Below are 14,424 nucleotides of genomic sequence, written 5' to 3'. Positions count from 1 at the left end.
TTTTTTTACTCTCTTTTTGACCAATACTCTCCAGGATTTCAGTGGTCCACTACTGGCAGTCACCAAACAGCTGCCATCTGCCGCCAACTCACAGACAGTGCCAAAGCACCTGCCTGATGAGATCTGCTCTTCCACCAGGATTGATGTTTTTGAGTTTCGCTGCCCAGCATTCTAACAAACATTTCTCTTCACCATGCCCTCAAATTCATTTTTTTCTTGTTAACTAAAATTGTGCAAAATTTCAGTTGCCCGCATCAAAAGACATACTGAAGAACTTAAGGCTGGACTATTTCTCTTTCTGAAGTTTGCTCCAATTACAGGCATCATCTTATTAATTGATTCATAACCATGGAGTTGTGCGATTTTGATTGAATCTCTAATTTAATGAGTAGTACTGGTTAGGATTCGGGACTGGAGGGTCATGGGTTTAAATCCCTGGTGGCACATTGTTGATGTACCCTTGAGAGAGATACTTAATTCAGTTTGCTCCAGCAAAAATGCTGTTCTGCCTAAGTTGATACTGTCTTAGTTGGCACTTTAAATGGGAATTTTAATGGTTTATCTGTTTAAATCCATCCATCAATTTTTAATAACTGCCAGTTACAGGGTTGCAATGCGCCAGAGCCTAGCCCAACAGACAGTGGATGAAAGAATCTGGTTAAAGGACTAAATTTCTAAGTTATAAAAGGGGGATGAGAAGCAGATCAGACATTGGTGCCTTTGTAGGTCTCCCATTACTCCTCCAGGAGTCCACCTCACAGCCTGCTGGATTCACAGATACATGTCAGAGCTGGTGTAACTAGCAGCTTGTGCTCTCTTTAGAGTCTGTCCTACTGTCTCATAGTTTCACAGATGCACTTTTGAGTTGCTTCTTAATCGCAGTGTTTTAATTTTTTACTGTTTACTTAATAAAGATCTCAATGATAACAATAACACTGCAAACAGCAAAAACTACAGGAAACTATTATGTCTTGGAATATCTAAAATATCTAAATAGTAATCACCATCCTATTTACTTTGCAATGCTGTTCACCTCTTTTAATTCAGAATGCATCCACATGGCCCTCACACCAAATGTTCCCTTTTCTTCATGTGGCTGGCCAGCAGATAATCCCTTCCATTTCTGAGAGAGCCCGCCCTATGTCTCTCTTCTTTGAACAGGTTGCACCTGAGAAAACCTACAGGCGGTCCAGAAGTGTCTAATTTAAGATGTAATTTAATAACTCTTTTTGTACTTTTATTATCTCAGGCCTTTCCATTAGGAGAAAGACCATTTCATGTGGTCTTTTCCCTCTTTTGTCTGTTTGGTGTTCACTATTTTGAGATCTAGTTGCAAAAAAGGGATTTGATTATGGCACTTAGATTATATTGTATAGGGCGCCTAAAATGTAGCATGGAAAAAAAGCTCCTCTATTTGGATTGTAAAGGCAGACTGTCCTCCCTGAATTCAGACATCCTTGTTTCTGTGGGTCACAGAAAATTTCATGGAAATTTTTGGGGTGTTTTAGTCTTAATAAAATCAGTTGTTATAGTTTTCTATTCATTCTGAGAGCCTTCCTGTAATTCATATCTTTAATAAAGACCATCCATCTTACATATCTGAAAATCCCTGAGGCTTCCTGCATGGTTTTCTGGTTGTAATTGACAGATAATTCCATCTGCCTATTTATTCCTGGTCACCCAACTAACATTATGGCTTTTGATTTCTGAACTTGGCTTCAAGGTTAGTTCTGCACTCTTCCCAGTGCATTATTAATGGCTGATTTTCCTCAAAATCTTTAAGAAAGTCTGTTCAGTGCAAAAATACTGTACCTGTAATTTAATATAATTGCCGGCCATAAGAATAATAATAATAATAATAATTGCTTACACTTATATAGCGCTTTTCTGGACACTTCACTCAGAGCACTTTACAGGTAATGGGGACTCCCCTCCACCACCACCAATGTGCAGTATCCACCTGGATGATGTGACGGCAGCCATAGTGCGCCAGAACGCTCACCACACACCAGCACTCAGTGGGGAAGAGAACAGAGTAATGAAGCCAATTCATAGATGAGGATTATTAGGAGGCCATGATTGGTAAGGGCCAATTGGAAATTTGGCCAGGACGCCAGTGTTACACCCCCTCCACTTTTCGAGAAACGCCCTGGGATTCCTGAGAGTCAGGACCTCAGTTTTTAAGGACAGTGCCTGTTTACAGTATAGAGTCCCATCACTATACTGGGGCATTAGGACCCACATGGACTGCAGAGGGAGCGCCCCCTGCTGGCCCCACTTCCAGCAGCAACCTTAGTTTTTCCCAGGAGGTCTCCCATCCAGGTACTGACCAGGCTCACACCTGCTTAGCTTCAGTGGGTTGCCAGTTGTGAGTTGCAGGGTGATACATGTATTTAATTTAATTTAAATTTAATTTTTGTTAAGAATGTCAAATACTGCATGTCTCTCAATTAAAGTACATACTGTACTATACATCACTTTACAAGGTTGTAATTGCAGTGAGATTGGCATGTTTTCACTTGCCATTACTTTCTCCATTTTTTTGTGAAATCTAGATCTAAAGAAGCTAATCAGGCTTTGCGGATGTACAGAGCAATGTCTGAGCAGTCCCTTGCTTAGGACCACCCTCTACAAATTTCCTAGAGTAAATTATCAGGGTAAATTATAATCTTGGCTTTTGGTCTTCAGAAGTCTGCTTTATTTACACATGTATAGGAATAAAATCTATGCTAGCATGTCAGTAACTTAATGCTCTGCATTGATTGTCTGTGATGGATTACTACCGGGTTATTTTTAGTTTTTATATTTTGGCTATTAGTCAGAACCACACCAAAGAATGCTATAACACTTAAATATGTCTATGTACACTAAATTGTGAGGGATATCACTTACAAATGGGAAGCACAGTGTCTTTTTTGTTGAGTAAAAGGACTATATCCACTGTTTAATTTCCTGGACTATTAAGGGCTTAGTAGCACATAATCCAGGAAACAGAGCTTTCCTTTCTCACCTGGAATCACTATCTGTTTCAGATTAAATTTTTCCCAATGAAACCTATACCAAGGTTAGTTATGAGATTATAAAGCAAGCTCCCCATGTCATGCTTAGAACACGAATAACCTGCTCCAGTTCTGTTATCCATTATACTGTATGTTAACAGAGGATCAGCAGATTTTCATTTCTACTGTTGCCTGCTGTATCATGGAAGCTTTAGAATGGGGCCATTCATGCAGTACTGACTGGCTACCTGTGCATATGGGGACTGCTGGCAAAAAAATAGTGACAATAAAAATTATCATGCCATTTGTTCAGTTTTTTATACAGGGAAGAATATACCTGACCTCTAACCCTAGCAAATAGGTTTTTTTTCTCTGTCACTAAGAAAAAGAGCAATAGAGCAATGGACTTTAAGTTGGCTGAATATACAGTAAGACTAATTTTCTGAAGACCTGTGTATGTCATAGCCCCTGAGAAGTGTCCTTAAAGTAATGAGGTGAGAAGGCTTTATGAGTTAAAATAAGAATATTTCTGTCTTTGCTTTGTGCTGTATACCCACAGATTAAAACCTTACAAAATCTAAATTTTAAAATCATATCTTGAATCCAAAGATGTTATTTGGGTGATACAGTGGTACTGGCTGAGTAGTTATGTACTAATGTTCTCCTGGATTTTGAACAAGAAATGCTTAATTGCCTGTCACTCTGGTTAAATGTAAACACATCTGATGACTTGTAGCATTTTTGATCTAATATCCTATTGAAATGCAAATGGATTTATGTTTTGTGCAGCATCTTTTTCACATTGGCGTATGTGTTACTTTTACTGTTTTAAGATAAAAGTCCAAAATGTGTAAAAATGTGTGATTTGTGGCCTGAAAAACCTCCTAAACAATTTTTGACCCCTGTTCTATTTTGACTGTTGTGGTAAAGCTAAAACTAACATTTAATTTGAGGGTATTCATGATTTTTTAATCTAGATATTTAACATTTCAGATCTCCTGGCTGCACATAAATATTATGCAGCATCTTACTACATTCTTAAAGTAAATGTATAGATTTTTTTTTAATTATTGGCTAAATGTTATTCAAAAAGTAGAGCTCTGTATTGAAACTACAGTATTCTAAAATGTGTAAATACAGTACTTGAACTATTATTAATTAAAAGTGGTATTCTCTATTTGCCTTCAGATTAGAGAGAAGTGGTTGGTACTGCATCTCTCTTTCACACACAATTTTCTTTGCTTTGTATCTTTTGACTGGCTTTACCCAGATATCAGAGACAATTCATTCAGTCGCTCCCGTAGCTCAAGTGTGACGAGCATTGACAAGGAATCCCGAGAGGCCATCACTTCCTTCCACTTTTGTGAGACCTACACACGGAAGACTGACAGCACCACCTCTCCCAGCCTGTGGGTGGGCACCTCCTTGGGCACAGTGCTAGTTATCGTGCTGAACCTCCCACCTGCTGGGGAACAGAGGCTTCTTCAGCCTGTCATTGTCTCTCCCAGTGGTAAGTGCCTAAATCTGTACTCAAGACACCGCAGGGCCCCCTATATTATAGTCTCAGAACAAAAAGACCAGTTTTGCAGAAGGGTGTGTTTTGAACAGAACAAGTGCAAGAGGTGATGATTTAGTCAGCACTGAGATTACGTTCTTAGTTTTGCTACATAGATGTCTTGGCCTTTTTTCTCCAAGAGTAGGAAGTAGTATGATCTGAAAAGCAAATTACTGAGATGAGTCTTCACTGTTTTCTGTGCTTAATGATCTTTGAGGAACATTGGCTAAAACATTTATCAACTGTAATTAATCCAGAATGTACAGTACAACAGCAGACTTTAAATTCATGTACTGTAGGAAGAGTCATTCATTGAAGAAAGATAAATGAGTGTGTTCATAAAGGCAAAATCATATCTGTTTTGTTCTTTGTTTTGTTCTGTACTTTTTCTTTAAGCTGTAATGTAAAAAGGGTACATTGAGCTGCATTTTTTTATTTCTCATAAGTACTTCTGAGAGATTTAGAGATACAGGATTCATTGCCTCTTATAAGACTGATGGTCTTGTTCGTCTTTCAGGTACACTGATAAGGCTGAAAGGGGCTATCTTGAGGATGGCATTCCTGGACTCATCAGGGCAATTGCTACCACCTGCCTACGAGGCCTGGCGTGAACCCAACGCCCCCGATGACAAGGATGAAAAGGACAAGTTAAGGAAACGGCGGCCTGTCTCAGTTTCTCCCTCATCGTCTCAGGAAATCAGTGAAAACCAGTACGCAGTGATCTGTTCAGAAAAACAGGCTAAAGTTATTGCACTGCCATCCCAGAACTGTATATATAAACACAATATTACAGAGACTTCATTTGTTCTCCGGGCTGATGTAGTGCAAATGAGCAGTGGAATATGCGTTGCTTGTTTCTGTGCTAATGGACATATTATGACATTAAGGTAACGTATACCTGCACCTTATCTGTCTCATTCTCATGTCTAAACTGTGGAACACTTTTGATCTTCCTTTGGTGGGTTTCAAGTACTGTTGACACTTCTAAACTCAGAGCAAACGTCTGTTTTCAGTTTCACCTAGTCATGAATTTTCATAGTGACACAAGTGTTGCAGACCTTGTAAATATACAGTAACATGTGGCTTTAAATCAAAGGAATTCCAAAGTGTGTTTCCTCTATGTCACTAATAAAATGTTATTAATTCCTTGTTGCATTTTAATTTCAAGAATGTTAGAACACTGTTAAGAATGTATTATTGTGTTCCAAAAAAGAGCAGAGAAATCAAAGTCTATTAGGAACAAAATGTTTTTCTTCTGTAATGTATTAACCCTAAACTACTGAAGAGTTTCCCTTCTGAACTACAGTACATACTGTATGTGCTTGAGTAATTTGCTTTCACAGCTCTCACAGTTGAGTTGCTGATTTACTAGTCAGCTGTACCTTCTGAAATCTACAGATTAAAGATTTTCTTCAGTTCATGTGCCAGTGAACATTATGATAATATGATTGGCTCGTACTAGTTTTTGTTGAATCATTAACTCCTATAGTAATACAGAACTAGTTGTCATTGCTTATGAAACAGATTTACTTTCTTTTTAGGATGTACAATCTGTCTTTGCTCTTTCTGCATGTGGCTTTTCCTAAATTTGTCCTCAGAACAGCTGATGTTGGTATAGTTGTCTTAACAGTGAGAATGCTCTGGCCTTTTTTGGGTTCTCTATTGGCAAGTATCATTTGTCTTCACTATGTACCAGATCGTATTGCATCTCTTCACCATTAATTGAAATGCACATTTTAAAGTTTTGAAGTGTGTGTAATTGAGATCAAGTAAGTGGAAGTCAGCATAAACTAGAATATTTGTCATCACTTGTCACAGAGTCTGTACAGTGGGGGAAGGAAAGACAAACAGCATTTCTGACACTCTGTACTGCATCAGACAGATTAAGTATTTTAGTAGTTCTTACCATCAGCCAGGGTATTATAATACTTTGCCTTACCAATTTAAATCATCACCTGAGTTTCAAAAATGTATTAATTCAAGCATGGGATATGTAAATAATATGTGAGATTCTTTCAATTTACCACTGACTAGGTATGTATAGTACAGGTGTGGACATCCCTGGTCCTGGAGAGTTACAAGGTAACGCATTTGCAGGTGTTACTGGTTATTCATAAAAGAGAAGTTTGCAAAGACTTGGAATATGTGAGTGTTGTGCAAACTAGCACGTTGACTAGTTCAGTCAGGAATGGACAGGTGTGGTCCTAGAGAGTTACTGCTGCTATCTTCATTTGAAATGATCTTTAAGTTAATTGAACCTTTCACGTTCATGTACTTCAGTGTTTCATGATTTAAGAATGACCCATAAAACCTACCAGGTTGGACTAGGCTGGACACCCCTGCTATAGTACATTGCACCTTGCAATTCCACAATTGTATGTTTCAAAATATCAGTGTGATACTTGACAGCATTACTGAAGCCCATTGCCAATCTTTTCTATTAATATCATTTCTTTTTCCACTCCAGTTTGCCAAGTCTAAGACCACTGTTGGATGTAAATTATCTGCCCCTTACTGATATGCGCATAGCAAGAACATTCTGCTTTACCAACAATGGACAGGCTCTATATCTTGTCTCACCCACTGAGATCCAGCGAATAACTTACAGCCAGGACACTTGTGAGAACTTACAGGTAAAAATCAGGTCCCCATAGCCCTAACAATGATTAGATAACAATAAAGTTGTATTAGTTGCTTTTTTATTGTAAGGAGCAAAATGATGAAACAAGACTTTGTACAATGAGATGCTTTTCTGTAGTGACCCTGAAAAAAACTATGGCTTTCTTGTGTACAGGATTTATATGGAGATAATTTCTCAGTTTAGTTAGTGGAGCAGGACTTTTTATTTTTTTATTTTTACTATAGTTTCAAATTTGCAGTAAGAAAGAGAAAAAATGAATGGCTTGTCGGCAGTAATTAATACAAAGCCTAAGAGCGTTATTGTGCAAGACTTCTGGCCCCTTAACAGTACCCTTTTGGGAAGTACAAGTAAACTAAGTGAGTTTGTTAAATTTAACATACTGTACAAAAAACTGTTGTATATTCCTTATATTCCTAGCAGTTATACACTTCATAATATTAATTAACAAGGGATCATAATTAGGTTACAAAAGGATAAAGATCAAAGGCTTAACTGTGGTATGGAATTTAAAAGGCTTCTCCAGTTAAGAACATTTTAATAAATTAAAGTTTGTCTTTCTTTTTTCTGGCTTTTTCCACCTGGACACGGTAATGTTTTCCTTAGCTGTGAGAAAGCAGCAGAGTATTATTTGTGCAAAACACAAGGATCTCTGCATTAAAACCACGTGGCAGTCCACAGTCTGTGTGTTTAAAATAGGACAAAAATAAAATAACATAAATGGTGTCATCTTGTATTGCCTATCGAACTCACTGCTGCAAAAAAGCTGTGATACATAGAAACAAAAAACTGGTGCCTGACAAGTCTTATCCTGTCAACCTGTACAGAAGAGTTTAAAGTAATAGGATTTCAGGCATCTAATGTTGTGCAATCCTAATGTATTTGAAAAAATTAAAAATTAAACAAAATGCTTTTGTAAATGCACTCCACAACCATTGTAACAGAGTGATCAATGATCAGCTGACATCAGAGGCATGATTTGTTCCCAGACTGAGGCTCTATTGGTGCAGGCATGCTAAAAGAAACAGGTTAGGTGATGATCTCTGTGGTGTATGTTGCAGGAGATGCTGGGAGAACTGTTTACACCAGTAGAAACACCAGAGGCTCCAAACAGAGGTTTCTTCAAGGGCCTGTTTGGGGGAGGAGCACAGTCCCTGGACAGAGAAGAACTTTGTAAGTATTATAGAAACTAAACCCAATTAAGAAATTTTAGGTGTATTTGACAAATTTATAAGAAACAGAAAAGAAATTTAGATGGAAATTAAAATTAAGGGAAAATAAATAAAAATAAAAATAAATAAATAAAATGTATTAAATTAATTAATAAATTAAAATCCTTAACTTTAATGGATTTTCCTCCTACACCAAGACCTACACCTGCATCTTGTAATATTATAAATTTGCTGCTACACTGATGATGGTTTTGGCTGAACTTAGAAGAATCAATTTCAAACTGCAGTTTCTAGGCTCTCATTACTTTACTGTAATTAAGATAAAGATTCACATAAAGTAAAGTAAAGATCATTTTACTAACAACACAGGAATCAAGAATTAATAAATATTCTACTAATTTTGCGCAATCAAGATTGAATGGAGGTTTAAGGATATTGATAATGCAAAAATCAATATATATATATAGTGAGAATTACTGATTATTACCTTATAACCTTAATGTTGAAGGTACATTCTTCAGTTTTTTTATATTATAAATAGTCAGACTGTGACTTTTCAGTGTGCTTTTTGTAATCCATCCACTAGGTGGAGCTACTGTCTTTTTTGTCTGCATAACAGATCTGACTCTTTTCAGAGCAAACACAGAGTCAACAATAGTTCTAAGTAGTTAGTGGACCTAAAAGAGCAAGTGGAGGTGACCTTTTTATCTCTTCATGCCTTTTCCCAGAATGAGTGAGTTGCCAGTTATGAGTGAAGTGTGATGATTTGGTGTGTGACTGTCTCCTTTGATGAGGTTTCACTTCTTTCTCTGTTTTTAGTTGGTGAGTCGGTGGCTGGGAAGGCCTCCCGGAGTTTGGCTCAACACATTCCCGGCCCAGGTGGTATTGAGGGCATGAAGGGAGCAGCCTCTGGCGTGGTGGGAGAGCTGGCACGAGCCCGGATAGCACTAGATGAGAGAGGGCAAAAACTGGGAGAGCTAGAGGAGAGAACAGCAGCCATGATGGCCAGTGCGGAGTCCTTCTCTAAACACGCCCATGATGTAAGCAGATCATTTTTTACCAGCTTTATTGTCTTTTTGTTCTTTTTGAATTTCTTTACCACGTTCTTGTGCCCAGGTATTATGTACACAGGCAGAATGTAGTCTAACATTGTAGAACATTATAGCCTGATTTATCATAATGCATGAATTTGATTCTTATTAATAAATTCCATCCTTTAATGATGAAATTCCACATTATCCCCTAATCAATCTCACCTCTCGTCTTTATTTTCCCCAACCCTGCCTCTTTCTTTCATATCTCTATTCTCTCCCTCTGTCCTGTATGCACGTAATGTATAATCCAAGATCCAAATGTCGTTCACTCATTTGGTCTCCCTTTCAACATGAAATTAACCTCTTCTTGCTCTTTTGCAATCTTTTTATTAGAAGTTCCTTAAGAATATTTCAGAACTTCAGCTCAAATGTTAGGTATGAGAGAACTTAGTTTGCATGTTACAATTTAAGATAGCATCTCAAAATTGCCAAGATATAAAGTCTGACTGATTTTTTTCTTACTTTCATGAACAAACTAATTCTGGTCTTCCTGATTTTTTCTGCCCCCAGATGATGCTGAAGTACAAAGATAAAAAATGGTACCAGTTCTGATTTCAAGTTTAAAACTTTGGAATAACTCAGTGGTATTGTACACAGCTTCATCTGGAAGATACTTGCTCTTCTCCCTCCTTCATTTATTTCTCCAGGACTAAGGGGATTCATCATGGAGTACTGCTCTTTCCTAGCACAATGTCATACACTGTTTTACCTCAGTCATATGGCTTTAACTGAGGAACATACTAAAGAAAAAAACTATCAAATGAAAAATAATCACCTTGATGGTGTAGTTTTTTTTCTGTGGCGGCTGAGGGTTGATGTTCTTCTTGGGGACAGGAGCAGGGAAGGACAAACTAACAGGCAAGGGGGGTAACGCTGGGAATTCTCCTGTGTTTCATTTCCATATGCCAAACGTTGTGTGCCGTTGTCTCTGCTGCCAGTGTTTTCATTCTCCCTGGGGCCAATAAGGTAAAAAAAATACAAAAAAACAAATACATATAAAGACAACTCTGTATCCACTTCTGGCTCTGTCAAGTGCAAAACAAGAGGATAATTAACCCAGGACACTGTAAAGTCCATTAAAGAAGTCCCATAATGAGGTGCATGAACATCACATCATATCACCAGGACAAATCTTTTGGATTCCTTCACCTCACAGTGTCAAAAATATCTTTCATTGCCCTTTTTTATTATTTAAAATGTTTTTTTGTTTATTGAACATTATGTTTCATTTTGTATCTTTCAAAATCTGAAATTCCTAAATTTTGTTTTTAATGCTTACTGTACATGTATTTTTGTGGAACATGATTCATTCTAAGGTTTTTTTGTTTGAGTTCAGTGGTGGACATGCCATAGTTAAGCCAACTTTGACCAATTTCCATTTCTTTCAAGTTTATAAGGGCTGGGACTGAAAGCTCAAGAGTTCTGTAGAAACATCCACGTCAGATTTTATAGTATATTATCACATTTGTTTGTAATTAAATATCTGACAGTTTTTGCCAGGGTGCTTAAAATATTTTTTTATTAAACACTCCTCTCATTCACTTTCAAACCAAGAATCATATCTCAGTCATTTTTTGTCCTGTGGAGGTATGGATAAGAGTGCAATAAGCCAAGGTTGAAAACTGCCTAGATTCTGTCTTCTTGTTGGCCCCCACCTGTTTTCTACCGTGTAACTTCATTTTAAACTCTGTAGTTATTTTACCTCCGGGATGCAAAAGCACTTATGTTTTAAAGAAAGCCTTGCACTGCAGTTCAATATCAAACCATTCTGTACAAATTATTTAGGAGCAGCTTCAGTAACATTTTTAGTGCAAACAAATGCGTAGATACATGTGTTTGTGTGTACAACTCAAAAAGGGACTATTGAGCCAGAGCTTTAGTGAGAATGGTGAACTGTAGTTGTACTGTGAAGGAAAGTGTAAAAGATTTATTGCAACAGATACAAATCTTATCAGCCTCAACAGAGAGTGCGAATTTGTGTGTCTGAAGAGAGAACACAAAAGTATGGTGCAGAACACAAATATTGTGCTCTTACAAATAAACTACTCAGATGTCCTGCAGCCATATATTTTTGTTCAGGGACTCCTGGGTTTCACTTGTGTTGAAAGCCATTTTAAACGTGAGTGGCAATCATTTTTATGTAATTAAGTGGTGACAGTGAACCGAGCATATGACATTATATAGCTTTGGCAAACAGTGTTGAACACAGTTAGGGTAAGTATTCACACCCAGGCAAGATGCTGAGCAGTCTCTAAACAAAAACTGTCTGCTCTCCGGGTTACAAGAAAAACAATAGTAGAACATGGTGAAAAAAGTGAAGTCACTATCTTTTCTCTAGGAAGAGAAATGTTTCATGGGTGGGATATTACAAGCTGAAAGGGCAATCAAAATAAAAAATAGTATTTATTATAGCTGAAGTTCAGATCCATGTGCAACCTGGTACTATTTTGTTTTTTTTCTTTTATTACCTAAATGGATCCTCTTTATTGAAGGACACCACAGCTCTGTGTACTGTAGTAAATTCTCAGAACTTTCCTCATTTTCCTCAACTATCAGCAGATTGTTCTTTTGGTCCAAATGTAAAAAAATGCAGTGTTTTTCAGACAGAAGAGGACTGCACATGTTTAGAGCCCCACAGCAAGTATTAGACTACCATTCCTGCAGGTGGAGATAGCAGAATTATCTTTTATATCCTCTTGGCTGGCATTTCAGAAATCCTTCAGTGATAGGAGCTTTTATCCTGGATTGTTTAGCATCATGCGTATATATGGATTTCTCTCTATATATGTGTATGTTAGTGTGTGTATATATATGGATAAATATATGTACACACATGCAGTTATGCATATACATACATCTATCTAAACACATTGTGTTGAGAAATATATTTCCTTAAATGGTGTTTTCAGTGTAAGTCTTACTGGTCTTTTGCTCTATAGATTTTCTTTTTTAATAAGTGCAAGAAAATGCTGCTATTTGTGTTAAATGTAGATGTATCATATGATTGTTTTTCTTATGTTTAAGAAAGAGAAAGAAAAAGCTTTGTTGTTGCTCAGAAGTTCTGCCAGAATTTTAATTCAATATGTAAATAGCGGGGCAATCGGAGACAAATCTGAAAGTGTTGAAGTGGATAAATGGCATAAGAAGTCAGTGTCCATGTTCTTTTCTGACGCCAAAGAGTTTTTTTTAACTATATATAATACCACTCTCCCCTGCTGAATATAATCATTGCCTCAATTCTGAAACATAAAGCCATGGTGCAGGTTGTGAATGAGGAACACCTATGGAACCCTGGAACGCATGAGAAAAGTGTAACATTTGAAGGGAATTACTTTATTTGAATGTGTTGATTTTTGTAGGAATGAGTGAATACTATATCCCTCTTGTAGTTTTGCAGTCTAAACTGAAAATAGTCATTCTGCAGCTGTATGGGTTTTTATCAATTAATGCACATACTAGTAGAAATAATTGTGAATTAAATTTTTGAAAGGTTGTTGCTACAGTATAACACTGTACTGCTGGGTTATAAATGTGCCATCGTATTGCACTATATTTAATTTCTAGATTTATCATCCAAAGGCTTTTGTCTGTTTAATTATTTAACTGAATGAAAATCATGGATGGATGTTTGTTCATTTAACATTTTCTTTTTCTTTTTGTATGTGTTATGGTGTAAAATAATCTTTTTTTAAGGAAGGACCAAAACCATCAGAGACAAATGCTAAACTGTGTCAATATGGAGTAATAATGAATAGCTGCACTTTCAGATTTGTTTCATGGTCAGTTTAAAGATAATCCATTATATTTATACATTTGAGAAGTGTATACTTTTAATTTGAGAAGATTTAATAAATGAAAAAAATTACATTATAATTCATCAGATCCTGCATTTTAAGAAGTCAAAGTGCTTAAAGAGTGTGTGTATATTATTCATGTTAAAGTAAAGATTTAATGTTTCTAGTGAAAATTTATTTGTATCTCAGAGGTACTGCTGTCATTTGAAAGATTTCACAGCAGAGGGTTGAGCTGTCCACATTTGAAATTAGCTTAAGGTGTTATTGGTGCAGGAAATACATTGCCACCTATGTTCTCTTTTGTTCAGTAAAAAATATCTTAGAAATTGTCTTGCACAATAGCAGAAGAAGCATGTTGTTCAATGTTTACAGCCACATATAAAGCCCTCTTTTTTGTCAGCTCATTCTTTGGCTGTTTGGGCTACCACACTTTACTCCAGACATTCTGTCAGTAACATCAATGATCGTGTTTTTGTATGTTAGTTATATGTTGCTGTCCAGATGGTGGTAGCTTATCTTCCAAGAAACTTGAGGAAAAAAACTTTTGATTAAGTGCCCTCTCTATCCCAATTTCTGTTTTGTTAAAATGTATTTTATTTCCTTCTCAAATACATTTATTGCACACACAGTCAGTACACAATCTTGAAAACTGATTCATTTTTATTATACATCTGAGGAAGTCTGATTTTCATTTACTGTCTCTTCTGTCTTGGAAAAAAGTGGGTTGCAGTATTTTCTCATTGTAGCCAATTTTCTTGTACAGTTTTATGCAAATTTCACATGGATGTTTATGACTTTATCTGCTGCCACAAACAATTTAGAAATTCTGTAGATAGAAATTACTGTGCAATGGAAACAATAAAAACAAAAAATCTTAAACAGGTTTGGTAGTTGTTTTCTGTGTTTGTCTCCTTGTTTTGTACAGTTTATGCTGCAACATTTGTGCTTATGTCTATGAAATTCAAACAGGATATCATTTTAGAGAAACCTTTCTGATGCAATCAAGAAAGTGATCATCTGACTTATTATGTATTCCATTATCATTACCAGCAAATGCAGATAGTGTAACCACAGATCCTTATTTGTACTGTAAGTACAATAGCCCAGTGTCCCATACATTTTAAAACTGCATTTACAGCATCTTTCAAACATAATCTCAACAGTTGATTCTT

The 14,424-nt window shown here is 36.6% G+C and overlaps 1 protein-coding gene across 35 annotated transcripts in view; it reads left to right on the top strand.

The window, feature by feature from the left end:
- LOC148674704 (syntaxin-binding protein 5) overlaps positions 1 to 14,131 on the top strand; it is a 245,239-nt gene extending 231,108 nt beyond the window's left edge. For all 35 annotated transcript variants that reach the window (XM_088625141.1, XM_088625140.1, XM_088625138.1 and 32 more), the window contains 6 exons: positions 4,270 to 4,509; positions 5,072 to 5,441; positions 7,022 to 7,187; positions 8,254 to 8,365; positions 9,184 to 9,404; positions 9,969 to 14,131. In XM_088625141.1, the coding sequence (XP_088481267.1) occupies positions 4,270 to 4,509; positions 5,072 to 5,441; positions 7,022 to 7,187; positions 8,254 to 8,365; positions 9,184 to 9,404; positions 9,969 to 10,010 (1,151 nt within the window). In that variant the 3' untranslated portion in view covers positions 10,011 to 14,131. The remainder of the gene's footprint in view (positions 1 to 4,269; positions 4,510 to 5,071; positions 5,442 to 7,021; positions 7,188 to 8,253; positions 8,366 to 9,183; positions 9,405 to 9,968) is intronic.
- The last annotated feature ends 293 nt before the right edge of the window (positions 14,132 to 14,424 follow it).

Source organism: Lepisosteus platostomus, chromosome 3 (genome assembly GCF_059453375.1).
Source record: "Lepisosteus platostomus isolate fLepPlt1 chromosome 3, fLepPlt1.hap1, whole genome shotgun sequence".
Classification (NCBI taxonomy): domain Eukaryota; kingdom Metazoa; phylum Chordata; class Actinopteri; order Semionotiformes; family Lepisosteidae; genus Lepisosteus; species Lepisosteus platostomus.
This window is presented reverse-complemented; position numbering and strand designations above follow the sequence as displayed.